This window comes from Herpailurus yagouaroundi, unplaced genomic scaffold (genome assembly GCF_014898765.1).
Source record: "Herpailurus yagouaroundi ecotype Mexico unplaced genomic scaffold, PumYag 220, whole genome shotgun sequence".
Lineage (NCBI taxonomy): Eukaryota > Metazoa > Chordata > Mammalia > Carnivora > Felidae > Herpailurus > Herpailurus yagouaroundi.
Genome location: NW_024412451.1, coordinates 3,331,009 through 3,357,866, shown reverse-complemented (window position 1 = coordinate 3,357,866; position 26,858 = coordinate 3,331,009). Strand labels below are relative to the sequence as shown.

The window sequence follows — 26,858 nt, the reverse complement described above, 5'->3', positions numbered from 1 at the left end:
GGGGGGGGGGGCGGGAGGGGACCGCGACCGGCCCGGAGACCGAGAGAGGGGCCGTCCGAGGGGGCTCCTGAGGCACCCGACGGCTCGAGGCGGGAGGGGGCGGGAGAGCCCGACCGGGGCCGGCCGAGAGGAGGCGCGCAGGGCATCGGACCCGGCTGCGAGCGGGAGTGGAAGCGAGCGGACCGGCAGACGGGTTCCCGGGAGAGGGGCCTCGGGCCCTGAGGGGAGCCCAGGAGAACTCAGCGGAGGGTGGTGGGAGGAGTTGGGGGGGGTGGTTCTTGTTGGGAGTGAGCGGAAGCCCGAAGGGTGCCCCGGGGTTCCCACCTCCGTCCCCGACCAGGTGAGGGTTGGAGGTGGAGCCTGATGGGGTTTAGAGGGGAGAGAGCGGAGGTCGGAGGGGGGACGTGGGAGCCGCCGAGGGCCAGAGTGGACCGGCCTGCGTAGGAAGAGGAAGTCAGGGAGCCTGGGACGGGGTGTGCTTCGGGTTGTTTGGACGGTGGAGGCGAAACGAAAAGACGGCTGTATGAGGACTCGGGATGAGAGGAGAGCCTCGAGGGGTCCAGGAGGAAGATGTGTGCCCTTCCCTTTCAGGAGGGAACTTTGGGGAGGCCTGGCCTGTGTGGCTGAACAGTGCAGGGAGGCGTCCCCGGGGACAGAAGCATGGACTTGCTAGGAAGGAGCCTGTATGGAAGAGCTGCGGAGCGGAAACTCTAGTTTTGGGAGTGAGTGGGTGTGGGGGAGGGGGCGGGAGGAGGGGGGATTTGAGACGGGAGGTGTGTGCAGATGTCAGGTGGAGAACCCTGGACTGGAGTGCGCTGGCGTCCAACGTGGAGATAAGGGGACCTGGGATGGGGACAGGGAGGAGGAATCCAGGGGCACCTGGAAGATGGCAGGGGGAGCATTTTGCAGAGCAGGTAGACAGCATAGAAGAAGCATCTCAGAAGGACCCCGGGAGGAGATATGTTTGTGGAAGTTTCCGGGAGAGGACCCCACGGTTTGTGGAGTAGTTTGGGAGAGGAGTGTGCCCAGGGATGATGTTTGGGAGAGCTTGAGGAATTGGCCTGGGTTACGTGACCTCGAGAAGTGCGGGTCCGCTTGCTGAGCGCTCCGCAGAGCAGAGCTGGGGCGTCAGAGTTGTGAGGATATGAAGGGATCCGGGGATGGGCAGCAAGGATTCTGAGGGTTCCTGGGCTGGGGTGTAATTAGCAGGAGCTGGTACCAATTCTAGCAGCCCATCTCTCTCCTTCCGGCTCGCTGTTTTCCTGTCCAGTTGATGTGGGGACCCAAATAACTGATTAGGATTTTGTCCGGAGGAAGAATAAAGAGAGCGTTCGGCAATCCTCCCACCCCTAGGGAGGGATCTTAGCTGTGTGGTAGCTGGGGCTCGGCACTGAGGTGGGAGAGGAATCCTTACGTAAGCACCCCTCGCTTTTGTGTCCGATTCGCAGTTTCCGGAGCTCTTCCCCAGCGTACATCTCTCATCAGATCGCAATACCCCATTATGTAGACAGGGCCAGTGTCATTGCCCTCATTCAGCTTGTTGCTGAAACTGATGCCAGCCGCTGTTTACTGAGCACATAGGAGGTGCCAGGCCTGTAGGAAGCACTTTAGCTAGAGACATGGTATCGTTTAATCCTTGCAGCATTCAGCAAGGGTAAGTAATAGCATTCCCCCCACCACCCTGCTATTTGAGAAAAGAATCCCAAAAGGAAAGGGAGGCTCTAGGACAGTCAGTGATTGATCTAGGATTACAGCCTGTGGGTAGAAGGGCTGGTCTATGGGCTTTTAAAAGCACATGCTCTATACCTCTCTGCTGTCCAGTACAGATGAGGAAACTGTTCCCAGGAAGCCCAGTGGCCTCCTCAGGATCATCCAAACAGTCATAGGCAGACCTGGGATTGCATCTTGGTCTCTGGGACCGCATGCCGGTGCACCCTACAGCACCCACCCTACCACTGTCCCGTATTTGTGATGAACGAGAGAAGAGTTATGTTTATTCCCTCCCTCAGTGGCTCTTGGCAGGAACTCACGAACAGGACCCAGTTAGGCTCTCCCAGGTCTAGGCTGCGGCGTTAACTTACTTTGTATTTTTGTTTGCTGTTCGTTCCGTCCCGTTAATAAAAGCGCACAGATCTCAGGAGTGTTTGCGTGTGTGTATATGCACGTATATAAGTGTGTACTTACGAGTGAGAGGGGAAAGTCCCCCTCTTGTCCCTTCCCTGCTCTCCCCTGAAACTGTTGCTGCTGTAAAAGTAGTTCAGCTCTGCCCTGTGTGATATGCAAGGTCTATTATACGTATCATTTTGTGACTTTTTTCACAGTCTCTGTGTCTTGATGTTCCTTTCCTGTCAGCACAGAGAGCTCTCTTGTTACTTTTGATAACTACATTGGGCTGGATGTTTGCACCATTCCTCCTTTAGATGACCTTGTGGACAGATTTTAGCCTGTTTCCAGTTTTTCCTTCAGAAATGGTGGCGGTGACTATCTTTGCAGGGCAGGTGGATGGGATGATAGAATAGATACGCTTATGAGACGGTGATGGGTTCTGCCAGGTTACCCCGCGGTCACACCCCCAATAGCAGCACCTTTTTTTGCATACCTGTGCCCAGAATACTTACCGCTTGCTTACAGAAGTGTGACTTTTCCCTCCCTTGAGGTCCTTTAAGGCCTGTGCTGTGTCAGACTTTTGCGAGGAGCCCTGAATGCCTTTTCTTCAAATAGCTGAGCTACAGCTGCTCCTGGCACAGGACCTGCTGAGCATCAGTGTGCGCTAGACGAGGCAGCCCCTCGTGTGGTCCTGCCAGGAGGTACCTAAGGATTGGAGCAGGGAGGTGGCACGGATGTGGTCTGACGATACGCAGGACTTTGTCAGGTGGGGGATTCTGAGAGGCAGGCAGCCCGGTTCCTGCCCTTCAGAAACTTCCAGGCTAACAGAGGAGGTGGGTGTGCACAGGAGGCTGCAGAGAACCGTGTACACGTTCACAGGCAAGCTGGGTACTTGATGGGGTGCCTCTGCTTGAAGCACAGTGATCGTTTCAAGAAAGCATAAAATATTTTAACGAAAACGTAAGTTGAAGTCGCAAATATTTGTGTTTTGTAGATAATGTGTGTTGCGAATTTAGGGTAAATCAACTCAGGGTAAAGTAAGCACGAGAGATCACATACAAACCCTATCGCTTATCGACCCATGGCACCTCTGGGGAGGGGAGCTGCTTGAGGACAGGAGGATCCTCTCAGGGGACTCTCAGCTGGATGCCCACTTAGGAGCAGCGAGTAGTGGTGAGTGTGACAGCAGGGAAGGTGTGGAACTGGCTGCTCCCCACTTCCAGCCTCACTAGGGGCTCCAATGGATGGGGGGGGGGTGTCCTCCCTGCGAGGAGCCCGTGCAGCTTGGGAAGGAGGAGTGCAGGAGACACAGGGCTAGGTGGGTCCAGAAGGGGAGCACACAGGACTGGGGGCTGGGACAGGAAGCCCAGCACCAGCTCCTGGGAGGATTGAGATGCTGAGGCTCCCGGGAAGCCTTTTCCGCGCTGCCTGGCTGGAAAGGGGGAGCAGCCGCAGGAGAGGTGGCAGCTGAGTTTGGGCACGGATCTGGGGTGGGGGAGGGGGTGTTCTAACAGTCGGGCCAGAGGGAGTGGCAGTGGGTGGATGTGGTGGGTAGAGAAACTTCCAGATCCTGGGCTTACTTGCCAGCCTACCATGGCACTCAGGTCAGACAGACGGCACGGGCTGCCGGCATTTTCAGAGGTAGGAGGGACTGGCCCCTGACACTTCCCCTTTCCATGGGATTCTGTTGAGTTGGTTCGGGGCTTCAACCACATGTTTGTGGTTCTCTCTCTCCTCCCTTTGCCAGAGGAACTGGGGAAGGGACAGCGGAGCAGAGTGGGCTGAGCCAGGTTCTTGCACCATAATTAGGAGAAGGGAGATGGGGACTTGATGTGGTGGTAACAAGGAGATATAGGGGCCAGGCTGAGCATGTGTGAGGGTCTGGCACGTTCTTGACTTCCCTTTCTCCCCCCACAGACTGAGGTCACCTGTGTCATCAGTCCTGCCTCCTTAGCACCTCAGATCCAGTAACCCAGCACCCCCATCTAGTCTGAGCCACTGTCATTTCTCCCTGGCGTTTCTGGGGCTGCCTCCTGTGACTGGGGCATGCCCCTCCCCCCAGGCCATCAGTGCTCCATAGTATAGCTGGAGTTATCTTTGTAACATGCACTGATCTCATGTCTCCCTTGTTTGAAACCTTTCCATGGCTTCCCCTATGCTCTTAGGACAACCTTCGAACCCTAATTTGGTCTGCAGTCCTTTCTCGGGCCTACAAGCCTCTCTGCCTTTCTTCGTGAACCCTGTAGCACATTCTGATGTGGCCACACTGGCCTCAATTTATGACCCCACCGGCGGAATACGAGTGTGCCTGTCTCCCCGGTTCTTGGCCAGTCCAGGCATTACTTAGCATGTACGTGCTCAGTTCTCAGCTAACCTGAGGGAGAGACCTGGTCCCTAGAGCAGGACAGAGGTGACAGTTGGCTTGTGGGCACGGATCTTGTCTCTACCCTCTTCCAGCAGCCACTCTACTCCCCTGGCTGACTTCAGACAGCCTTCGGGTCTTGGCTGAACTGTGCATCTTGACTCCAGAAACGGGTTGGGCGTCCCTTGTCCCATAACACCCTTTGCTTCCTCACCGTGGCCGTAGTCAAATCGTGTGTTGGTTGTCGATGCTCCTGCCTGTCTCCTGTGCTGCACTGAGAGCTCTGTGGGGCCAGGAACCACTCAGACGAATGCCTCATGCAGGACCTGGCTGTCACAGGCTGTCACAGGTGCTGGATGTTGGAATGAATGGAGGCTCTCAGCAGGCTGTACTGGCCCTGGGAACCAGAACACTCGCTGTGGAAGCCACAGAGGGTAGGGAGGACGGTGAGGAGGTAACTCAGAGCTTGTGTTTGGCGATCGACCTTTTCTTCTCCACCTCTCTCCCCCACCTTCTAAAATAGACGGGACAGGGTAGACTTGGGTGACTGAGAAGATACACAAAGGACAGACATTTCAGACTTCCAAGATGGTGATCACATGAGAGTCCGCCCGTCTAGCCTTAGATATTTACGTACGTATGTGTTGATTTAACGTTTGTTTATTTTTGAGAGAGACAGAGTGTGAGCAGGAGAGGGGTGGAGAGAGGGAGACACAGACTCTGAAGCAGGCTCCGGGCTCTGAGCTGTCAGCACAGAGCCTGATGTGGGGCCCAAACCCATGAACCGTGAGATCATGACCTGAGCCGGAGTTGGATGCTCAATAGACTGAGCCACCCAGGCGCCCCTGTGTTAATTTAAAACGTAGAGCGAAAACAATGTTCACAAGGGCGGGGTGGGGAGTCCCATTCCTTCAATGGACGGAGGATTTTTTCCCCCCATAGTGTACCTGGTGACATATGGCGATCTGTTTGTTATTTGTCCCCTCCCCTCTGTAACACACGTCTCATCTTGTTTAGTGCTGTTCTCTGTCTGTAGCTGTATCTGATACTTAGTTGGAGCTCAGTAAGTATTGGTGTCAACGGGTGAACACGTGAAACCTTTGTTTTATGTCAATGCTCATATATCCTTTTTTATTCTCTCAAAAAGAAGCCTCCGTTGCACTTATAGCTGTAGGCTAGCTACATCCCTGGAAGTGGACCTGTCAGGACAAAGGGAATGTGCGTTTGACATTTTTATAAACACGGCCAAATTGCCCTCCAGGAAGGGTGTGTCGATTTATGACCCCACCAGCGGAATATGAGCGTGCCTGTTTCCCTGGTTCTCAGCCAGTGCCAGGCATTACTTAGCACCTGCTCAGTTCTCAGCTAACCTGAGGGAAAGACCTGGTCCCTGGAGCACGACAGAGGCGATAGTTGGCTTGTGGGCACGGGCTGTGCTGCACTGCCAAGTGTACAGGGCAGATAGGTCATGGCCCTTGGAGCCCCAAGGAGAGGGAGAGCCATGGGGGGGCAGGCATCCGAGAGGCTACTGAAACTTACAGTCCTGGAGCAGGGCTTTGAGAATGGTCATGGCCTGGAAGAAGGGTCTGTGGCCAGACCCGGGGCTTCTGGTGGAGTCACTGAAGTCCTCCAGCAAGCACGTGGTGTTTGGGGAACGGCTGCGAAGACGACGCAGCCGCCTGTGGGGCAGGAGGCCTGTAAGCCACAGACCTCTCCGCTCAATGGGGCTTGGGTCTCAGAGGGCTCTTCACTCCCTTAAGGAGCTGGGCCCATTTCAGCGTTGCGGAAAAACGGACAGGGAGAATAAAAATCATAGGTAGGAGCTGGCATTTATTAGCCCTTCTTCTGTGCTAGGCCTCGGACTGAGAAGAACTTAACACATGAGGGGCAGGCACTCTCGTGAGCCCCATTTTCTAGAAGGGGAAATGGAGGCTCAGAGAAGGCCGGTGACCTGCCTAAGATCATGCAGCAAGTAAGTGGCCGAGCCCGGCCTGGAGCTCAGGCTGTCCCAGCCTGTCACAGTGGAGCACTTGGGGAGAAGCCAGGGTTGAGCCCTGCTCTCAGGGCTTTGGCACAGGACTTCTGGAACATGGTCAGGGGCCAGGATCCTGCCTCGAAGGCCGTTGGCCCAGTGTCTCCAAAAGACCTGTTGACAGACCAGAGCAGACTGGGGTAGCCCATGCCAGCAGACGGTGTGAAGTGGTTGGCAGGGGCCCTGGGTCATGTCTGTGGCATGTCTCGCTCACCCTGGGCAGACTCCGGTGGGACGCGTGGTCCCCACGGTGGGGGTTGGGTGGTAAAGCTTTTGCATTGGAGTGGGAGCTGAGCTGAGCCACCCACTCTTGTCCCTAAGCTCCAGAAGTAGCTTCCTACGCCTCCCAGAGACAGATGCTCTGGTAGAAATAGTGAGACGCCACCTCCACCAGCACTGTAGGGGACAGCACCTCCTCATGCCTACCTCCCCCGCCTTCGTCCCCGGTCCGGCTTCCCCCCAAAAGCCAGGGGCCACGTTAGGCCCGAGCTGGCCCCATTTTAATTGCAAGGGTTCAAGACTCCTCCTCAGCTCTTTCACGGTGGGTCACATGGCAGGGGACTCTGGAAACAGATCCAGCATGCCCTGTCGCTGCTCCATTGAACCCTGGCTCGGGGCCTTCACGCCTGAGGAAGTGGCTGCTGCATGTCATTGTGGGGGTAGGGGCTGGCGCTGACTGTCCCTGCGTGAGCGAGGGACGCACATCAGTGAGCCTGAGCCCTGCTGCCTTCCCGTTCCCTCCTATCCCTCCAGGCTCAGGTAGCCTTCCTCCAGGGAGAAAGGAAAGGGCAAGAGAACCTCAAGACAGACCTGGTGCGACGGATCAAGATGTTGGAGTATGCCCTGAAGCAGGAAAGGTGAGCCCTACTGCCCTGGAATCCTGCCTTCTGAAGTCAGGCCCGGATGGAGGCTCAGGAGGCCGGCCGCATGCCTTCCGGCCGAGGGAGGTTTGGAGCCTGGCATTCTCTTCCCCGTCGCCCACCGCCATGTGGTTCCAGTGGGGGGGACAGAAGAGGGCGCCGTAGGTGGAGTTCAGGATAACGGCTGCTAACAGTTCTCATAGTGGCGGCGGCCCCTGCCGAATGCTCACCGCCTCGTTCCCCTTCCTCCCGCCTAATGGGTCCAGGTGAGGCTTCCAGAGGGTGAGGACTTCTTCGGGGTCTCCTGGAGCCGGGGTAGCTCCCCAGTCTGCCGGACTCCAAAGAGTGGGTCCCTCTCAACGCCACGTGTGGTGCCTCTCCCACCAGCGCTGCTTCCTGAAGGCCGGGGTGGGGGCGGTAGGAGAGTGGGCTGGGGGGACCCTGGAATCTGGGCGCCTGAGGTGAGTGCTGGCCCAGTCCGCTCTTCTGCATCTGTCCTCCGGTAATCGTTTTGCTCTTTTAGGGCCAAGTATCACAAGTTGAAGTTCGGGACAGACCTGAACCAGGGGGAGAAGAAGCCAGAACTGGCAGAACAAGGTACCCACCATCAGATCCACCCTCCTTGCGCCCCCCCCCCCGTTCCCAGCAACCCTGAACGTGACGTTGTGGCGCAGAGTGGGGTCGCCTCTTTCTTACTTCGCTCCACAGGAAGCAGACTTGGCCGAGTGGGGGGCTGGGGAGGGCTTGAACCTCACTCTCAGCGCCCCTCTTCGTGGGCTGCTCTGCAGGGCCCCAGAGTGGGGAGGGTGGTGGATAGCGAGGTGGAGAGTGAGGAAGGCCTGTCCTGCCTGCCATCCCTCCGTGAAACCGACAGACAGCGTCCCTAATGTTCTAAGCTCCCTGGAAGAGGGCTCTGTTCACCAACACGTAAGGAGGGCAGGTGTGCCAGGTAGAGGGACGCGTGTACAGAAGCACGACGATGTGGAGGAGGGTATGTTAGGGAACAGGGAGTTACTGGGTGAGACTGGAACAAGTGGTGTGGGGGTAGTGGAGGCGACCAGCTGGGCGACCCAGCAAGGCCTTCAGTGCCGCGTGAACAGCGATGCTGTTATTTATGTCAGACCCCTCCTAGCAGGACAGGAGCTCCACAGGGCAGGGGTCTTGGTCACTGATGTCACCCAGGTGCCCAGTCAGGAGCCTGGTTGATGCCGAGTGAGTAGTTAATAAAATAAACAGACGGTCTCATTTAATCCTCATAAGGGTCCCGAGAGGTAGGTGCTACCGTTATTAACTGATTTTCTCAGAAGAGGAAACTGAGGCTCAGAGATGTAAAGCAGCCTGCTCAGTGGCACACAGCCGGAACATGGCAGAACCGCATTTGAAGTATAGAGCCTGCTCTATATACGCTCTCCGAACAGGATCGGATTCCCGTGTAGGAAAATAACAAGGAGAGTAGAGGGCGTGGAGGGGAGAGGGTAGTAGGTTCCAGACGCCGTCAGGTAGGGACTCAATAGGACCTGTGACAGTGACCTGATAGTGACTCGTTAGGGCTTGAGGATGAGGAAGGGGGAGGAGGTGATGGGTACGTGGCAGCACCCCAAGACAACCTGCCTCCTTTGTCTCCACTCTCCAGTTTCCAATGGCCCCATGGAGTCGGTCACCCTGGAGAACAGCCCGCTGGTGTGGAAGGAGGGGCGCCAGCTTCTCCGACAGTGAGTGTGCAGGGCAGGGGTGCCGGGCTGGGGTAGGCAGAGGCACGTGTTTGGCTTGGGAGATCAACTTGAAGACTCCACAGTCCTTCCTGTCCCCGCCGGGTGGTTGGAGGACATCGAACTGTCCTTGCTGGATGCTTGCTGGCCTGGAGGGAAGACTTGGCTGCAGGAGGCAGACATGGGGGACCTTTGCTCTTGAGAAGTGACCCCAGAGGCCTCTGGCTTTTAAAAAAGGGGGTATCGTATTATTAAAGAGGTTTGTGTTTTTTAATTTTTGTGATTTGAAGAAGTGACTTTTTTTTAGGTTTCTTTATTTTGAGAGAGAGAGAAAGAGAGCATAGGAGAGACAGAGAGAGAGGAGGAGACAGAGGATCCCAATCTGTCCGAGCAGAACCCGATGCAGGGCTCGAACTCATGGACTGTGAGATCATGACCTGAGCCGAAACAGAGTCGGATGCCTAACCGGCTGTGCCACCCAGACGCCCCATGTCCTTGATTTCCTTAAGCTAAATATCTGGAAGCACATTGCCAGCTTCCAGTGTGTGCAGGCAGTCACAGCGGAATGGTTGTAACACGCAGCACCTGCCAGGCGCCTGTTATGTGCCTGGCGCTGTGCTGAATGTCGCGCTCACGTTGATTCCTCGCGAGACTTCCTGTGCGGTAAGCTCCTAGAGTTCCCCTAACGGCATGGGTGCGGAGAGGGCGTGTGTTTGCATAAGACGACAGCGCCGTCAAGTGGAGGGTCCGAGAGGTGATCTTGGGGGTCCACCCCCAGAGCCCAGCTTCTTCACCACCATGCTTCCCTGCCTCTCCCCTGCGGGGGTAGAGGGGACCTCGGACACAGGCAGGCACTCTAGATGACACGGCAGGTGAAGGCAGGTGTGCTCCAGTGTGTGAGGGGCAGTCTCGGGGGTCCCCAAGGGACGAGGTCATGGTGAACGTAAAAGGCTTCTTGAGGAGCCGCCAGAGGACCAGCGAGGGACTCTTGTATCTTTTAAAGCCACACATACCCACAATTGATTTTTCCCCCTATTTTTAACTTTTAGGCTAGTCCCAGCTAGTGTCCATTTTTTTTAATTACAGAAGTAATAAAAACTCATTTGTAGAAGTGAGTAGAGTAAGTTGTAAAGGTTTATTTCACATCTCGAATCCCTTGTTCTGAAGGTTGAAAGTCACTGCTGTTGATTTTAGTGTGTCTGTCTCTTGCCAGGCCTTGGGGGGGGGCATACTTCAAATGTGTTTGTGTGTGATCTTATACTCTTGCACACATTGACACTTTTGTTGTTGTTGTTTGTTTATTTTTGAGAGAGAGACACAGAGTGTGAGCAGGGCAAGGGCAGAGAGAGGGAGACACAGACTCCGAAGCAGGCTCCCGGCTCCAAGCTGTCAGCCCAGAGCCCGACACGGGACTCGAACTCACGAACCGTGAGATCATGACCTGAGCCGAAGTCGGACGCTCAACTGCCTGAGCCACCCAGGCGCCCCTAACACTTTTTAAGAAAACGTTTGTTTATTTATTTATTTGGAGAGAGGGAGAGAGACAGATGGAGCAGCGGAGGGGCACAGGGAGAGGGAGCCCGAGAATCCCAGGCAGGCGCCACACTGTCAGTTCAGAGCCTGACTCATGGCTTGATCTCGTGAACCGTGAGGTCCTGGCCTGAGCCAAAGTCGGGACACTTAACTGAGCCACCCAGGCGCCCCAACACTTTTTTTTTTTTTTTTTTTAAACTGAATTATACGGATCACATAACTTATTTGGTGAAACCATTTACTGTGGCCGTCTTGGCACTCTGCCTCCTTTATTTTCTGCCTAGCGTCCCCATCAGTCATTTGCGGCCATGGTCCTCTGCAGTGGACATGTTGCTTGGCCCCTGCGTTTTGGCTCTTATGTACAACATCCTGGCAAGCATCTGTGTGGCTGCATTATGCTTGTGTATAAAGGCTTCTCCTGGAAATAGACTTGAAAGTGAAACAGCGGGGCCAGGGTATGCTTACTTAAAATACTGTGCCGGGGCGCCCGTGTGGTGCAGTATGTTGAACATCCAACACTTGATCTCGGCTCAGGTCATGATCTCACGGTTCTTGACTTTGAGCCCCACATCGGGTTCTGCACTGATGGCGTGGAGCCTGCTTGGGATTCTGTCCCTCCCTCTCTCGCTCCGCCCCTCCCCTGCTTGTATGTGTGTGTTCCATCTCTCTCTCTCTCTCTCTCCCTCTCTCTCAAAATAAACCTAAAAAAAAGGAAATCTAAAATACTGGTGTAGAGGCGCCGGGGGGGCTCAGTCGGTTGAGCATCCGCCTTCGGCTCAGGTCACGATCTCACAGTCCATGGGTTTGGAGCCCCACGTTGGGCTCTGTGCTGACAGCTCAGAATGAACCTGCTTTGGATTCTGTGTCTCCCTCTCTGTGCCCTCCCCCACTTACACTCTGCCTCTCTCAAAAATAAATTTAAACGTTAAAAATTTTTTTAATTAAAAAAATACCGGTGTGTAGTCTTTATTATTTTTTTCTTAACATTTATTTATTTTTGAGAGACAGAGTGGGAGTGGGAGAGGGGCAGAGAGAGAGAGGGAGACACAGAATCCGAAGCAGGCCCCAGGCTCCGGGCTGTCAGCACAGAGCCCAAGGCTGGGCTCGAACCCACGAACCATGAGATCGTGACCTGACCTCAGGTTGGACGCTTAACCGAATGAGCCACTCAGGCGCCCCCTGGTGTGTCGTCTTAAGTTGCTTCTCCAAAAAGGCTGTCCCACTTTGCAGCAGCCCCCAGAGAAGCCAGGAGACCCCTGACCCACGCCAGTGCTGTCTCCCTGCAGGTACCTGGAGGAGGTGGGCTATACGGACACCATCCTGGACATGCGGTCCAAACGCGTGCGGTCCCTACTAGGTCGCTCGTTGGAGCTCAACGGGGCCGTGGAGCCCAGCGAAGGTGGCTCCAGGGCCACGCCAGGCCCCGGGGGGCTCAGCGGGGGTGAGTCGCTGCTGGTGAAACAGATCGAAGAGCAGATCAAAAGGTGAGCCCTTGGTGAGGCCTGGCAGGTCTGTTCCTCTGTGTCCCCTCCTCCTGATGAAGGCCGATGTCAGAAAAGCCAACGGTGCTCCCTGGTGCTCTGGTGGCCACTTCCTTCCTGGAGGGTATTGTGGGTCCGTTTGTTCCAGAGCCTTCAGTGCCTTCATTGTGGGATCCCTGGATTCTCTTCTGGGTCCCCCTGCACATACTCCCGTGGTGTCATCTTCGTGCCGATTCACGTCACGGCTCACGTCCGGCGCGGCGCTTCTTCTGAGGCTCAGGCCTTAAACTGCCCAGCACGTGGGGCAGCAGCTGAAGGCAGAGCCTGGGTGGCACCCCCAGCCCCCGGTGGGGAGCAAAATACACGGCCACCGCCCTGGGGAGCTCTCACTTGTTCGTCGTCTCACTGGTAGTTGTTCCTCAGCATCAGTGACTTAACGTTTGGTGACGTTCAGTGCTGTGCAGAAGGGGAAGAAGGAAGAGTGATAGGCAGTGGCCCTGCTTTGAATGGGCGGCGGGGGGCCTCTTCACGGGGTGACATCTGGGCAGAGAACCGCAGGAGATGGAGTAAGCCGCCCACGGGAACAGCGACCGTCAGGGTCCCGAGACTTGGCATGTTGAGGAACCCGCGGCCAGGCCTGTGTGGCTGCAGGGAGTGATCATGTGGGGCTGTGGTCTGTGGTGAGGTTGAAATCTCAGGAGTGAGATGAAATGGGGCTGTACCAGCCACGATAGAGAGTTTGGAATCTTCTCTACGGGTTGTGGGAAGCCCGTGGTTTCGAGCGGGGGTGTGACACAATCCGGTGTGCTGGTCGGCTTCGAGGAGGAAGGGCTGGAGGGCAGGAGCGGGAGTGCGGCTGGGAGCCTCCCGCGGTGTCCTGGCGAGAGGCGGAGGGCGCGCCAAGTGGCCAGCCTCTCCGTGGGTTTTCTTTTGGAAGGAGTGGATGTCGGGGAGGGGAGGGAAACCAGGGGGTGGCTCTGGGGTTCGGGCCAAGCAACGGCAGCCGCGTTGGCTGCGACAGGGGAGACGAGTGGAAGGAGCGTCGAGGGGGCCATCGAGGGCGGGCGGAGTCCGCGGCCGGGCGGCCCCCAGTGCAGGTGACGCGTGGCCAGCCTGGAGCTCGGGTGGGGGTGGTGGGGGCTGGACTCCGAACTCCCCTCTAGTTCACCAGCATGCGGGCGGGGTTGGCAGGCTAGAGGCAGCAGCCGAGGAGGCTGGGCCGGTGCAGCCGTGTTGCCGAAGGAAACCCCAGAGATGCTCTGCTGGGAGGCTGCACACCATGCGGCCAGGACGCGGTGCCGGATTTGGCAGCCCGGAGGAAAGATGTGTCCTCCGGGCAGTGACCGTAGACCTGGGCAGTTGGCAGGAACTCTCCGGAGCATTGGCCCCGTGGCCATAAAGGAGGATGTTTGTGTTTATCTGAACTTTGAATCCCACCCACTTTTCTGCCCTGGAGTCAGGTTTGGGCAAATAAAACCCTTTTGTTAAAACCCGTTATCCGCTTGGAGGCATCAGACGGTTGGCCAGGAGTGGAAATGGGAGGCCATCTGTCAGTCGGGAGGGTGCAGGTGCGTTGACGGCTGGGCCGCCCACGGGGCCCCGGGCGTTTTCAGAGTGACCGGTTCCTCTTTCCCGCCGGGCGCGTCTGCCGCTTGCCTGATCCTCGCCTGTGGTTTGCCTGGGCCGAGGGAACAGGGGCTGCTGAGTCAGCGACACTTCCTCGGCCCACTCTCCTGACCCGGCACGTGAAGGTGTCGGGGTGGGGTGAGTGTCTGTTGGTCAGAGGCTGCGATTGGAGCCCCGTGTGTGATCATGGTGGTTTCAGCCCCCTTGAGCGCCGGGGCCAGGCTCTGGCCACCTCTGAGCTTTGCCACCTGGCGGGACTAATGCCCCCCCTGCCCCCCTGTCGTGGGCAGGAACGCGGCAGGCAAAGATGGCAAAGAGCGCCTGAGCGGCTCGGTGCTGGAGCAGATCCCCTTCCTGCAGAGCTGTGAGGACGAGGACAGTGACGAGGACGACGAGTTGGACAGTGTGCAGCACAAGAAACAGCGGGTGAAGGTGCGCTCCCCGCCCCATCCCCTCCCCCGGGAGGGCCCCCCTGCTTTGTGTGCCGGCGGCACAGTGCCCCCGTGGGTGCTCTTGGGGCCGTGTCTCTGGCCACGCCCCTCCCTCGGTAACCTGTCGGGGCCTCGTCTTCCCCCACCCGTCTCCTCCCATCCTTTCTTCGGCTCCGAGAGGCTTCAACTCTCCAGACTGGGCCAGCCACACGCTGCCCTCTCCGTGCGCTCTGTCCCTTGGGCTAGTCTGACCTCCATCACCCACACCGCGTGGCTCTCTGTCTTCTCCCTCGATAGACTGTGAGCGCTACCAGGCGGGGACTTAGTGTGCTCGCCAGCGTGTGTCCTCCCACTCTTCTCTTCCCAGCACCCAGCCCCCGGCGTGGATGGCCGCTGCGGTCAGCCCGGGGCCAGGCTGGGGCATCCGTGGGGGCCTTGGTCGTTTTGAGCGTCCATCCTGCCCTTGCATCGAGACCGAGGCCCAGGGGCACCCCCCGCAGGCCAGAGTCCAGATCTCAGCTTGGCTTCAAGATCATGGCCCTCGCCCCATTTGACCCCTGCGCCTCGACTGCCAGAGCCACCGTGTTCCTGCCGTTTCGTTTCGGTGGCACCGTCCCCAGGCATGATGTGGGCTCACCTCACCTGTCCAGTAAAAAAAAAAAAAACCTCGCTTTGGGCCCGTGCGGACCTAGCTCTGCTCTAGCAGCGGCGACGTGGAGAGAGAGGTCCGGTCCCTGGCGTGGGGAGCCGGCAGCCGGCGGGGGGCTGGTAAGCAGTCCTGTGCCAAGGGACGTGCTGCCATGCGGGCTGCACGAAGGGGGCCTTGTGGGGCCCTTCTCTGCCTCCCTCAGCCTCACCTTAGCGCCCCTCCTCTGCCGTCCCTCCACGCCACCTTCTCTGACCTCTCACCGGCCCTTCCTCCCCCTCCCTCGGCAGGGTCGGAGCCATCTGGACCCGGACCCCTCTGGGTCCTCCCTGTCTGGTGTCCCCACGTCTGCGTGGGACCGCGTCTGTCCTTGCCACAGCTCTGTCTCCAGGGTCCCCGGTGCGGCTCAGCACAGGGTCCCGCCCAGCGTAGGCGCTTGGGGAACGCACAGAGCCAGGACGCTGGAGCTGGGTTCCAGGAGGATCAGGATGTCTCCGAGGCTGGGGCCTCTGATCCTGTTCGTGGTCCCTCCTGTGCCTCTTGGGATTTTCACTCCCTTTTCAGCTCTTACCTCATCCTCCTCTGGGAGGCCTGCCCGCTCCTCTCTGCTCCTCCCAGCAGAGATCATCACTGACTTACACTCCCTCGGGCTTTTGTGTCTGTCCCCGCACTTGTCCCGCGGGCCCTGCGGGGGAGGCTCATCAGACGGGGGTCTCGCGCCTCCCCGGGCCCGCTCTCTCACCCAGGAGACCTTTAGTGACCAGACTGTTCTTCCAAAGATCTCTAAGGCTCCCGCAGCGGCCACTGGCCTGGCTGTGTGCCTTCGGGCATGTGATTCTCTTTGTCTTAGCGGCAGTTTCGGGGGCTCACCGTCTCTGTCTCTGGGTTGTTGAGGATTTCTTTAACGTGAATTCGTGCCTGTGGAGTCCTTGGCTACGCTGGGGCTGGCCACACCCGGTGCTCGGTGGTGGCAGTATTCGCAGCACTGGGCACGGTGGGCAGAACAGAACTGCACGGGACACCTGTGTCATGGGCCCTGGAGAACGCCTGTTTACGCTTCCATGCTTCTGCAGAGCCCTGGCCCCACCGGGGCCTCTCTGGGCATGCTGGCCAATCCTTGAGGGAAGGAGGAGGAGGTCGCCGCGTCCCGTCCCTCTGGTCCTCCCACACAGGCCAGTGGCTGGCGCCTTACGGACGCCTGAGCGATTGTGACTCCACGGATTCATAGCCTGCTGTGCCGGCTTGGAGTGCTGGGCCTGCGTGGGGGCGGGGGTGGGGGGGGTCAGCCACACCCTCGAGGAGCCTGCGGTCTGACTGAGGCTGGCCTTGTGAGTGCCCGGACTTGGTCCAGTCCGGGGACACTTGGGAGGGAGAGGATTCCCCGAAAGGGGTGGGGTTTGAGGCCGGTGGTCGCCAGAGTCCCCGTGCCGGGCCGGGGTGTGCTCTGACACCAGCACCTAGAGCAGAAGTCAGAGAGAGACCCGAACTGTCGTTGAAAATCCTGGAACCCCCCTGAGTCGTTTCAGGCAGCCGTGGGGATTGCGCGCACACAGCCCCCGGACGGCACTTTGTGTACGACGTGGTGACGCGGGCACCGCAGGAGGGTGAAGGATCGGATGCGGGTGTCCCTGTGGAAGGCCGGGCCACGTGGGGAAATGCGGGCGCCGTGCTGCTCCGAAGTCCCACGTCTGGGATGGGGTCCGAGCTTGCGGAGGGAGGAACACGAGAGGGTTTGGTCGTGACCCTGCGGAAGACCTCGCCTGCCTGGCATCCTGCTCCTCTGGGCGGGGGGACGGTGCTGTGCGCTCTCGGTCCAAGGTGGCGCGCGCTATGGAGCCTCAGCCCACCCAGCAAGATGGAAGGGAGACTCGGAGGACCCTCAGTGATCTTCCGGTCCAGAGCCGCCTCAGCGTCTCGAGAACAGCTTGGACCGGGGACCTGGGATGCGGGGCTTCGCTGCTCAGCCTCGGTTTCCTCATCTGTAGTATGGGAATAAGCACAGCGATGCCAACTCTTCACGAGGTTGTGAAGTCACACGGGTGAAGCTCGCTTGGTGCGCTGAAGAACGCGTAGAGGCTGGCACGGAGTTCGATAAGCCTTTGCCACCGTCACCCCCGCGCGTCCATGCCACTCAAATCGTGCATCTCCGCACACTCGCTTACACACGTAGGCACATACGTCTCTCCCCTCTGCTCTGCGGCGGCCTTTGCTGTCTGCCTCTCCCCACCCCCTCCATACAGGCTTGCGGAAGGGGAGGGTGGGGCCTGTGAGGGGATCACAGGTGGGGGCAGGGGTGGGGTGGCCGGGAGGAGGAAGAGACTTCCGAGCTGTGGGGCCGCCTCGGCCCCTGAAGGCTGCCAGCAGGGGGAGCGCTGCCACCAAAGCGCGTCCTGGCCCCCCGGAAGGGCACGAGGGGAGGGAGATGGAGCTGTGTCCGGTGTGGGACTCTTCCAGGCAGGGCCAGCTGGTTCCTGGAGGCGCGGCGGGCCTGGGCTTGGGCTCGCGCTGCGGGCGGGAGCCTCCTGACCCGTCTGGTTTCCTCCATGCCCAGCTGCCCTCCAAGGCCCTGGTGCCTGAAATGGAGGACGAGGACGAGGAGGATGACTCTGAAGATGCCATCAACGAGTTCGATTTCTTGGGCTCAGGAGAGGACGGGGAGGGCTCTCCGGACCCTCGACGATGTGCCGCAGAGGGGACCCACCACGAGTTGGGTAAGCTGAGGGTTTTCTGGCCAGCCGTCCTCACCAGGCGAGGTAGGGGCACACGCGGCCGCCCACAGCTGCTTCCTGCCCCAGGGTCTCCACCGGACGGATACGCTTCCTGAGAGGAGGGTGGCCGAGGAGAGCAGGAGCCCCAGACCGTGGCGACCGGGCCCTCACCCCTTCCCTGGAAAATCCCTGTGGGGACGCAGGCGGGCCCAGCTCTTCCCGGAACGGGGCCTCTGGCCCTCCGCGCAAGCGTCTAGTTCTTGGACCTCGGGGAGGGAACAGGACGAGGGCCTGGCAGGCAGAGGCAGGCAGGGCAGGGCTGCATTCTCCTGTTCTGTGACCCCGAGCCACGAGGCCCTCGGCCGTCACACAGGGTGGCCGGGGCCTGAGTTCCCTGCAAGGCTGGCATCACAGAGCATCCTAGCTCAGTGCGCCTCCTCTGCCTGACCCCACTCCCACTTCGAGCCCTGGCGCTCCCTGGTCAGGACTTTCCAGCCACCTCATGTTGGCAGGAGAGGCCTCCGGTGGCTAGAACCGGAACACGGGCTCCAGCCCCGTGCTTTGTCCCTGCAGAAAGCCGGCGGGTCAAACTCCAGGGAATTTTGGCCGACCTTCGGGATGTGGATGGGCTGCCCCCTAAAGTGACGGGTCCCCCTCCTGGCACACCCCAGCCCCGGCCCCACGAAGGTAAGCAGCCCCTCCCCCCTGGCCCAGTCCCCTGGGGCCCATAGCAGAGGGGGGCTGCAGAGCTAAGCCCAGGGCTTCTGTGTCCTCAGGGTCGAAGCCTGGCCTCTAGTCTGCAGCCTCCCTGTCCCAAAAGTTTGTCTGTCTGTCTGTCTCCCTCTTTTTTTGTCTGTCCTTCCCTGTCTGTCTGTCTGTCTCTCCCTGTCTCTTTCTTTCCAGCTGTGATTCTTGATCTTGTCCTCTCCCTGTCTCTGACTCCTGATCTCCCCCTCTGCCTCTTTCTGTCTTTCTTTCTCTCTCCCTGCCCCTCTCCGCCCCTTCCCTCCCCTCCCCCTACCAGGTTCCTTTGGCTTCTCCTCAGACGTTTTCATCATGGACACTATCGGGGGCGGGGAGGTGAGCCTGGGGGACTTGGCAGATCTCACCGTCACCAACGACAACGACCTCAGCTGTGATGTAAGTTCTTGGGGTGCCCTACCCCCCACAGGCCCTCATTGGGCATCCCGCACTGTGCCCACTCTTGCTGAGCTCTGACCGGGTGCCTGGCCTGCGCTGGGTCCCTTAGCGGGAGGACGCTGTGAGGTCATTCAGCAGCTCACCTGTTGTACAGAGGGGTGCGGACATGTACTCGGCATGGGGCTTGACAGGGTCGCTGAGGCACAGGGTCTGGAAGACACCTCGGCCCCTGCCATCTCCTGTAGGCAGTGCTCCCTCCCACCCCTGGCCTACGTGCCCCTCACATCCAGGCCCCGGATGGGCTGGCGGCAGGGCAGGATGGCATCAGAAGGGGAAGGGGGCTCTGGGTTGGCACAGCGTGGGGAAGCGGACTTGTGCAGGAGATAGGAATTGAGCTGAACTTGACAGCCAGAAACCAAAAAACCAGGCGTGGATGGGGCCTGGTAGGCAGGCGGGCCGGGGTGACAGGGAGGCCTTTAGGGCCGGTGTTCTGAGCCCCAGACCCACAGATGGGCCTCTGGCCCTCTGGTCTCTGCATCGGGTGCACGTGCACATTTCCCCCAGGAACGTTCACCACAGCTTTTAGCAGGATCTCGAGCGGTTGGTTCCCCAGCAGGGTTGTGGGCCCTGCTGTGAGATGCCAGGAAGGGGGGCCCAAGTAGAGGCTTCGAGCAGGCGTGTGTGCCTGTGAGGGGGTAACCACACAGTGGCGGAGCCTCTGGCCCTAAAGAACGAGGGCATTGGTGACAGCTGCGGTGGGGACCTTTGGGGATAGAGCCCAGACCAAGGGCTTTATCAGCTGTGGAGCCCGTGTTGGGGCAGGACATGGCATCTCGCCTGACAGTCTGCTCATCCTCCTTCCCGATGGGCTGCCCTTGGGTCCCCCACTCAGAGAGTGACACCACCGTCCACCAGGGCACCTGCAGGGTCTCTGGGTCTCCCCCAGCGACCTGTTGATTCTGCTCCCCAGTCTCTCCCTTCTGCGCATACCTGTCTCCATTTCCACTCCCCAGCATGTGGTCTCTGTGCCCTCTCTTTGCCCGAGAGGCTTCTCTCAGGGCCCCTTGGCCCCTGCAGCCGCTCGTATCTTCCTGCATCCAATCCGTGTCATTTCCCTGCTCTAAACCCTTCCAGGGCTCCCTGTTTCGCTTAGGATGAGATACGGGTTCCTAGAAGTGGCTCCAGCCCCAGCTCCTGCCACTCTGTCCCTTGCTTTTTCTACAACCCAGGCCTCCCCTCAGGCTCTAGACCTGGCCTGCAGCCTCAGGGACTTTGCTCATGCCGTGTCCTCCCTTAGTCCCCTCCCCTGATCTGGTTAAGTCCTGCTCTCTTGACACCTTAGGAAAGCCACACTGACCCCCACAGAGGCGGTCAGGCTGCTCGGGTACTCAGAGCTCAGGGACCTGGCACCGTGGGCAAACTGACTTGACTGCTTTCCCGAAGCCCCCTCTGTGGGTCTGGTTGGGAAAGGGACCGGTCCTTGGCCTCCTGGATGTCAGTCCGTGTCTGCGGGACCGTGGGGACGCTGAGGCACCTCCCCCTACCCCAGCTCTCTGACAGCAAAGATGCCTTTAAGAAGACGTGGAACCCCAAGTTCACCCTGCGCTCACACTACGACGGCGTGCGCTCCCTGGCTTTCCACCACAGCCAGGCCGCCCTGCTCACCGCCTCTGAGGACGGCACGCTCAAGCTCTGGAACCTGCAGAAAGCTGTCACGGCCAAGAAGTGAGGGCGGCAACCCCGGGTTGGGGGGAGCGGAGGGGAGGGGCTCTCAGTGACATCCGGCTCCTCTGCCTCCCCCAGGAACGCCGCGCTGGATGTGGAGCCTATCCACGCCTTCCGGGCTCACAGGTGGGGAAGCGCTCCCACAGGCGGTCTGGCCCCGGCCCTCTGCACACACACACCCCCTTGCTCCCGGTGCTCTGCAGACACGGCGCTCCCACGGCCGGTTCTGGGCGCAGCCTTCGGAGGAGGAGATGGGTGTGGGGAGCTAGGGGCAGGCCGGTCCGGGGGCACCACCGGAGCCCTGGAGCCCCGGAGGCCGGATTCCTTTTGGCAGTCCTCGAAAAATCTAGCAGAGGACCTCAAGATCCCATGGAGGGGGCCGGAGGAGGGCTGAGGCTGAGTTTTTCATTTCTCCCTCGCCACTTTCGTACCTTTCAGGGGCCCTGTGTTGGCAGTAGCCATGGGCAGCAACAGCGAGTACTGCTACAGCGGTGGGGCCGACGCCCGCATCCACAGCTGGAAGATTCCGGACCTCAATGTGGACCCCTATGACGGCTACGGTGAGGACGGCTCCCTCCTCTGGCTCCCACCCCCCTTGTCCGCCGGAGCCTCTTCGTTCCCTCAGTGCCCACCCGTGCCTAGTGATGCAGGGCCCGGGGGGCAGCGGCGGGCGGGGGGCACACCGTGTGCCCCCAGCCCGGGTGAGCCTGGAGCCTCGTGTTCAGCCTGTGACGGGGGTCAGATGGGCTGAGGCAGGAAAGCGGTGGCGTTGGGGGGCCACTTCCTAGAGGAGCTGGCAGGTGAGCGGACTCGGAATCCACACCGGGGCCTGGGACCGGCCCATGCAGGGAGGGGCTTGGTAGGCCCTGTCGGTGTCTTCTGTGGCCGAGTGCAGGCAGTCGGTGAGAAGTGGAGCAGGTGACAGGGGACAAGTTAGTTGGGCCAGGCTGTAGGAAGTCTGCACTTGATCCTTGGCACCCCTTTAAGAGTTAAGTGGAAAAGTGACCGCACTGCTATTTATTGTACGTCCCCCTCCTTCTGATGCCTCTTCCGATAACTTTCTTGGTCGCACGCGTGGCTCTTTACTGCTTTGTGGTGGTAGAGTTTAGAGGTCTGTGTCTTCCCAAGAACAGTCCCACCCCGTAAAAGGTCAAGGGTCAGTCCCAGGTAGTCTGTGCTCTGTGCCATGCGAGCTGCCACACGTTGGGGGTCAGCAGGGCCTGACCAGAGCACGCCGTGTGGACTTGAGTGACGGGGGAGGCAGAGGTGGGAAGGATCAGAGGGCTTTAGAGAGACTGGGCAGGGCTTGTGCCCTGGGGGCGAGGAGCCAAGGCAGGCAGAGTGGGGCACGACTCACGAGTCCCAAGCTGCAGAGGGTCTTGGGGCCACAGAGCCACCATTGTTCCTTCACCAAGGAGGACCAATGCTCCTTCACCATTGTTCCCCTTCACCAAGTCCTAAAACTTGTGTATTGAGCGCTCATTCTGTGCCAGGCACTATGGTGGGCCCTGCGGGCGTGGCAAGGGAATCCCTGCCCTCTGGAGCTTCTGTTCAGAGCCAGTGGTCAGAGTGTGCGCGGCCGCTGCGGCGGGTTCCAGCGGTGACGGCTCCGAGGGCAGGAGGAGTCTGGGTAGAGCTGGGTGAATGGGCGGCTAAGCCGGGCAGCCTGGCTCTCAGCAGGGGTAGGTGCCCTGGAGCTGTCTGGGGTGGGGCCGCTGGCCCTGACCTAGCTTGTTTCCTTCCTCCGCTGGGTCTAGACCCGAGTGTGCTGAGCCACGTGCTGGAGGGCCACGGGGACGCTGTATGGGGCCTAGCCTTCAGCCCCACCTCCCAGCGCCTGGCCTCCTGCTCTGCTGACGGCACCATCCGCATCTGGGACCCGAGCAGCAGCAGCCCAACCTGCCTCTGTACCTTCCTCACAGCCAGCGGTGAGTCGGGGGAGCAGGGCTGGGCGCGGGGTGGGCGTGGGAACACGTCACAGAGGAACATGCCTCCCCACGAGGGGCCCAGGCTTCCCAAGTCCCGTCCCGCAGCCCCAGGGCAGGACCAGGTCTGTCAAGCAGCCCTCCCTTCCGTGTGCCCTCAGATCATGGGATCCCCACCTCAGTGGCCTTCACCAGCACCGAGCCCGCCCACATCGTGGCCTCCTTCCGCTCTGGCGACACCGTCTTGTACGACCTGGAGGCTGGCAGTGCCCTCCTCTCGTTGGAATCCCGGGGGAACAGTGGTAAGAGGGGCCTCAGGGACAGGGGCTGGTATCTGAATGCCTCCAGGGCCCCGGTTGGTTCCTCCTGTGGCTCTGCTGAGCCGGTGTCTCATCAGCAGAAGATGTCTCCCCTACCCCCTCGGGGGCTCTGGGTAGGAAGGAGATAAGGTCCCAGCAGCTGCCTGGCTCTCGGGAGGGCTGAGGGGACAGAGATCATCAGGAACTCGCCTGCCAAGCCTCGTGGCAGAATGCATGGCCCTTATGGGTGGCTCGTACCCATCCTGTGGCACCCCAGGCGTCTTACGGATGAAGCACTGTGGCCCAGGGAAGGGAGAGGCCTGGGAGCCCAGGCCCCCGGCCAGCTGAGCAGACAGCAGGGCCGTGGAGCCGTGGTTCTCTTCCTCTGGTCTTTGTCCTGGTCTCCCTGATTTCCCCGACATCCTTCCCTCTCCTCCTCTCCTTCCAGGCCCAACCCAGATCAACCAGGTGGTGAGTCACCCAAACCAGCCCCTCACCATCACCGCCCACGACGACAGAGGCATCCGCTTCCTGGACAGCCGGACAGGTGAGGCCCAGCCTTCCTGGTCCCCGCTCACTTGTGCTCACGGTGTCCCATCGGGCCCTTGACCTTCCCCGCCAAGGGAAAGTAACCTGCCGCCCACCCTCTCTCCTCTCAGGGAAATCCGTGCACTCTATGGTTGCCCACCTGGACGCGGTCACCTGCCTAGCCGTGGACCCCAACGGCGTGTTCCTGATGTCGGGAAGTAAGTGGGGATTCTCCTGGCTCCTAAGGAGCAAGGGTGTGTGGGAGCCGAAGAGGAAGAGACGCGGGCACTGGTCACGAGGGCGTATTCTGGGGCCCCCTCTCGCAGGGGGGCAGGGGCAGGGAGCCTCCCGGCAGAGACCGCGCACGCTCAGCCCACTGGAAGCTTTTGCGTGCGTCTTCCCGCTTCATCCAGATCACGCTGTCGGCAGGGTATGTTATACCCGCGTGCAGATGCGGAAACGGGCTCGTGGGGGTTCCGTGATTTGGTCGAGCGTGGTGGGTTGGCTGCAGGAACAAGTCCGAGTGTGTCTGGCTCTCAGTCCCCACAGGAGTGTTAGCCTTTGGAGCCACGTGCTCCGTGGATAAGGGCACTGGGGCCCGGCCACCACGGGGCTGTGCCTCAGAAGGATGAGGTGCAACATGGGCAGACGGGGAAGGGAGGTGAAGCGTGTGCCGGGCCATCAGGAGTGCCATGGGCGAGGGGCCTCCTCCTGCTCACCTCTGCTCCCCACTGTCAGAGTATGTGGGAGGTTGCAAGCGAGCACACAGAGGGCGTGGGAGAGCACGTGGACGGGGGCCTGGTCCCATCGTGGCTGGGTCTTTGCCTGGTGACGGTAGCAGCTGTGCCTGCAGGTGCCGGTAGAGGGGGTGGTCAGGGAGGTCAAGCCCAGGGCAGAGAGGATTTGGGACAGGGCCCAGGTCCTCCGTATATAAGGGACACATCGAGCCAGCCTCCGCCACAGCCAGCCTGGTCCTTCGGACGCAGAATTCGGGCCGTCTCTGAAGGTGGCTCTTGCCCCAGGGCCCGGCCCTGTCCGCTCCACCCTCTCTGGCCTCCTCTCCATGCTCCTGCTCAGGCTGCTGCAGCCGTACCCGCCTCCTGCCCGTGCCCTGGCCACCCCTGCTGTTCCTCCGCATACCCCCGTGGCCCTTCTGTCATCACGGTGACCAGCTTGTGCCGGTGCTGCTGTCCGCCTGGCATTGCTCCTCCTATTTTCTCATTTACCGGGGGCCACGTTGGAACGTCAACAGCACTGGGTGGGCAGCTTTGCCCAGGACGTTCACTGTGTCCCCGGGGCCTGGTACGCAGGTGCCCGGTGAACACTTGGTAACTAATGGGTGGACGGCCACCTGGGATAAAAGCATTCTCCTTTGGGCTGGGCGTCAGGAGGTGGCCGGCAGAGGTGGGAGACAAGAGGATGGAGACCCCCCCCCCATTGTTGAGGCTCCTCCAGAGGGGGAGGTTCGGGGAAGCCGGGGTACCTGCTGGGGGACAGTGCTCTCTGCTCCCACACCTGCGCAGGCCATGACTGCTCCCTGCGTCTGTGGAGCCTGGACAACAAAACGTGCGTGCAGGAGATCACGGCCCACCGCAAGAAGCACGAGGAGGCCATCCACGCTGTCGCGTGCCACCCCAGCAAGGCCCTCATTGCCAGCGCAGGCGCCGACGCCCTGGCCAAGGTCTTCGTATGATGCCCACCTGGCCCCGCCCCGGCCTCCACCTCAGCTGGGGAGCGGGGCCAGGCAGGTGGGACTGAGGTGAGAGGCCGGACAGGAGGGAGGCTTGGTCTGGGGGGGCTTCTAGAAACCCTCTGCATCCTCACCCCTGACGGGAGGGACCTCAGATGTATCCCTTTGCCTGGCACTTCAGGAGGGGGCCACATTCCCAAGGTGGAAAGCCCTGGGCGTCGAGAGAGGGGACGGAGGTGGCCCGACCTCTCGTACCCGAGGTGTCATGCTCCAGTCTCCCCTCCCTTCTGTCTCCCTCAGGCGACTCCCAGCCTCAGCGGAGGCCCGGAGGCCCGGCCTCTTCCCGCCTGCCTTGGAACCTGGTGGTGCTAATGCCCCTTTCCCTGGGAGGCCATCCCCCACAGCCTCCCCTTCCCCAAGCATCCTGGGGGGCAGCCTCCTTCAGGACTTACCCTCCCGGACGTCCTCGAGGAGTTTCCTCTCTGCACCCGGACACCCAGTCCTGGTATCTGAGCTGCTTTCTTGGGTGCAGCACAGCCAGGACTGGGTGTCCTTGGGGATCAGCTTTTCCAAGACGCCAGAAGGTGCCAGGTTCTCTCTTTGAACCCCCGATCCCCCCTCCTTCTTCCCAGACCTGGGTGGTAGCTGTGCCGGGAAGAGCCCCAGGCGCCCCCGCTCTGGGTCCCCTGGGAAGCCATGGCACCAGCTGGACCCTGGTCCTCCTCAGCGGGGAGCGCCCGGCCTGGTCCACCCCAGAAGCTAGCCCCAGTCCACCACCCTCTCCTCCAGTTCCCTCAACACAGCTTTCCAGACACTACCCAGCGCCTCCAGGGCCAGTAACTTCCTGGGGATCAGGTGATGCCCTCGGGGGAGGCGCCCACCCCTCTCCCCTCCCTCCCCCAGCACTCTTCCAAGGGCAACCCCCCAGCCCCCACGGGGCCACCCATGGGGAGAGATGGCCTTCTCTCACCCCTCCCTGGGGCATGGAGGCTGGAGGGGGTCCCCCTGGTCCCCCACAACTCCCTGTATATCTGTATAAATAAATGGGATTTTAATGGAGCCCCGCCCCCACCCATGTTGTTATCACTGTGTGATAGTCTGTGTCTCCTCTCCTGGCCCTCCACTCTCTTCCTCTATTTATTTCACTCTTTTTTTGGGTTCCACCCTGAGCCCTCGGGCCCCCTTCAAGGTTCCTGTTTATAAGCCCCGTCCCCTCTGCCCTGGACTTGGATGTGAAACTTGTCTCAATAAACCCTTTGGAGTAAGATGGGTGGCGGTGCTGACTGTTGAGGGGGCTCAGGGGACCGGGGACTTCAGGAGAGGGGTAATGGGTTCTGCCTGGGCTGGGTGGAGCTCAGGGAGGGGATGATGGGTTGGGGTTTTGTGGTAGGGTGCGGGGGGGGGGGTGCCAGAGAGGGGCCCAGGGTTTGGGCGGGTTGTGGGTGGAGGGCCGGAAATGGGGGCACAGGACCGAATCTCCCCGGGCCCCTCCTTTCTGTTCCTGAGCACACTCCTTCCCCAGGGGCCTCAGCAGCAGCCTGGGGGCAGAGCCCTGAGAAACATGACATGATGTGACAGCTTGAGACTCCCCCTCCCCACCCCCAGCCCCCATGTGTGATGGGTGGTAGGAGGCCAGAGGGCTCATCCTGAGTACTGAACTCCCCACCTCGCCTGTCCTCCCCACGTGGGCCTGGGCTTACTAGAGCCTCAGCCACCATGGAGGGTGAAGGGAGAGCTCCCGCCATGCGGGGAGGAGCCCTGAGGAGTCCCTTCCCCTCACCAAGGTGGTCAGACCCAAGTGGTCAGGTATGCACCCAGTGGGAACCAGATGCCACGCCAAGTTCCTCACGTGCTAGTTCACTGGGTCCTCACGACACCCTCCAAAAGTGGGATCGTTAGACCAAGCTACAGAAAACGGGGTGCAGGCGGGGGGCTGCTCAGGGCCTCCAGAAGGTCATCAGAATTTGTACCCAGTCCTGTGGGACTCCCTCTGCACACCCCTGGCCCTCGGCATGGTCTGTACAACGTGCCGGATGCTAAGGCCCACGCCCTGGGTT

At 60.2% G+C, this 26,858-nt stretch overlaps 3 protein-coding genes across 7 annotated transcripts in view; 2 read left to right on the top strand and 1 right to left on the bottom strand.

The window, feature by feature from the left end:
* The window catches only part of FKRP (fukutin related protein), a 9,740-nt gene extending 7,816 nt beyond the window's left edge, over nucleotides 1–1,924 (bottom strand). The window contains exons 1-3 of the mRNA XM_040457928.1: nucleotides 1,807–1,924; nucleotides 325–360; nucleotides 115–218 (exon numbers count right to left, since the gene is read on the bottom strand). Of these exons, the coding sequence (XP_040313862.1) occupies nucleotides 115–218; nucleotides 325–360; nucleotides 1,807–1,924 (258 nt within the window). The remainder of the gene's footprint in view (nucleotides 1–114; nucleotides 219–324; nucleotides 361–1,806) is intronic.
* Nucleotides 1,925–6,299: 4,375 nt separating this feature from the next.
* Nucleotides 6,300–26,068, top strand: STRN4 (striatin 4). Of its 5 annotated transcripts, none has more exons than XM_040457484.1 (18): nucleotides 6,300–6,440; nucleotides 7,254–7,357; nucleotides 7,884–7,957; nucleotides 8,994–9,072; nucleotides 11,889–12,086; nucleotides 14,000–14,141; nucleotides 17,338–17,497; nucleotides 18,047–18,181; nucleotides 18,519–18,634; nucleotides 20,184–20,359; nucleotides 20,438–20,485; nucleotides 20,798–20,919; nucleotides 22,117–22,287; nucleotides 22,446–22,586; nucleotides 23,032–23,130; nucleotides 23,243–23,329; nucleotides 24,635–24,870; nucleotides 25,102–26,068. In XM_040457484.1, exons 1-17 carry the CDS (start codon nucleotides 6,432–6,434, stop codon nucleotides 24,802–24,804), a joined length of 2,031 nt encoding a protein of 676 aa, XP_040313418.1. In that variant the 5' UTR covers nucleotides 6,300–6,431; the 3' UTR covers nucleotides 24,805–24,870; nucleotides 25,102–26,068. The 5 variants fall into 5 exon arrangements, with proteins under 5 accessions (XP_040313418.1, XP_040313417.1, XP_040313415.1 ...); XM_040457483.1 differs by lacking the exon at nucleotides 6,300–6,440 and adding an exon at nucleotides 6,918–7,041 and having other exon boundaries at nucleotides 18,068–18,181; nucleotides 18,540–18,634; XM_040457481.1 differs by lacking the exon at nucleotides 6,300–6,440 and adding an exon at nucleotides 6,918–7,041 and having other exon boundaries at nucleotides 18,068–18,181.
* The window catches only part of PRKD2 (protein kinase D2), a 47,674-nt gene continuing 37,484 nt past the window's right edge, over nucleotides 16,669–26,858 (top strand). Inside the window, exon 1 of the mRNA XM_040457478.1 lies at nucleotides 16,669–16,679. The gene's annotated coding sequence lies outside the window, so the exon portion shown is untranslated. The remainder of the gene's footprint in view (nucleotides 16,680–26,858) is intronic.

What these genes read in the sequence shown, in the direction of transcription:
- STRN4 (XM_040457480.1), top strand. Translation starts at nt 6,919, where the DNA reads ATGCCTACCTCCCCCGCCTTCGTCCCCGGTCCGGCTTCCCCCCAAAAG. An exon ending in ATCGAAGAGCAGATCAAAAG is followed by an intron (nt 12,087 to 13,999) that starts GTGAGCCCTTGG and finishes TGTCGTGGGCAG; the next exon opens with GAACGCGGCAGGCAAAGATG. An exon ending in GGACCCCTATGACGGCTACG is followed by an intron (nt 20,920 to 22,116) that starts GTGAGGACGGCT and finishes CGCTGGGTCTAG; the next exon opens with ACCCGAGTGTGCTGAGCCAC.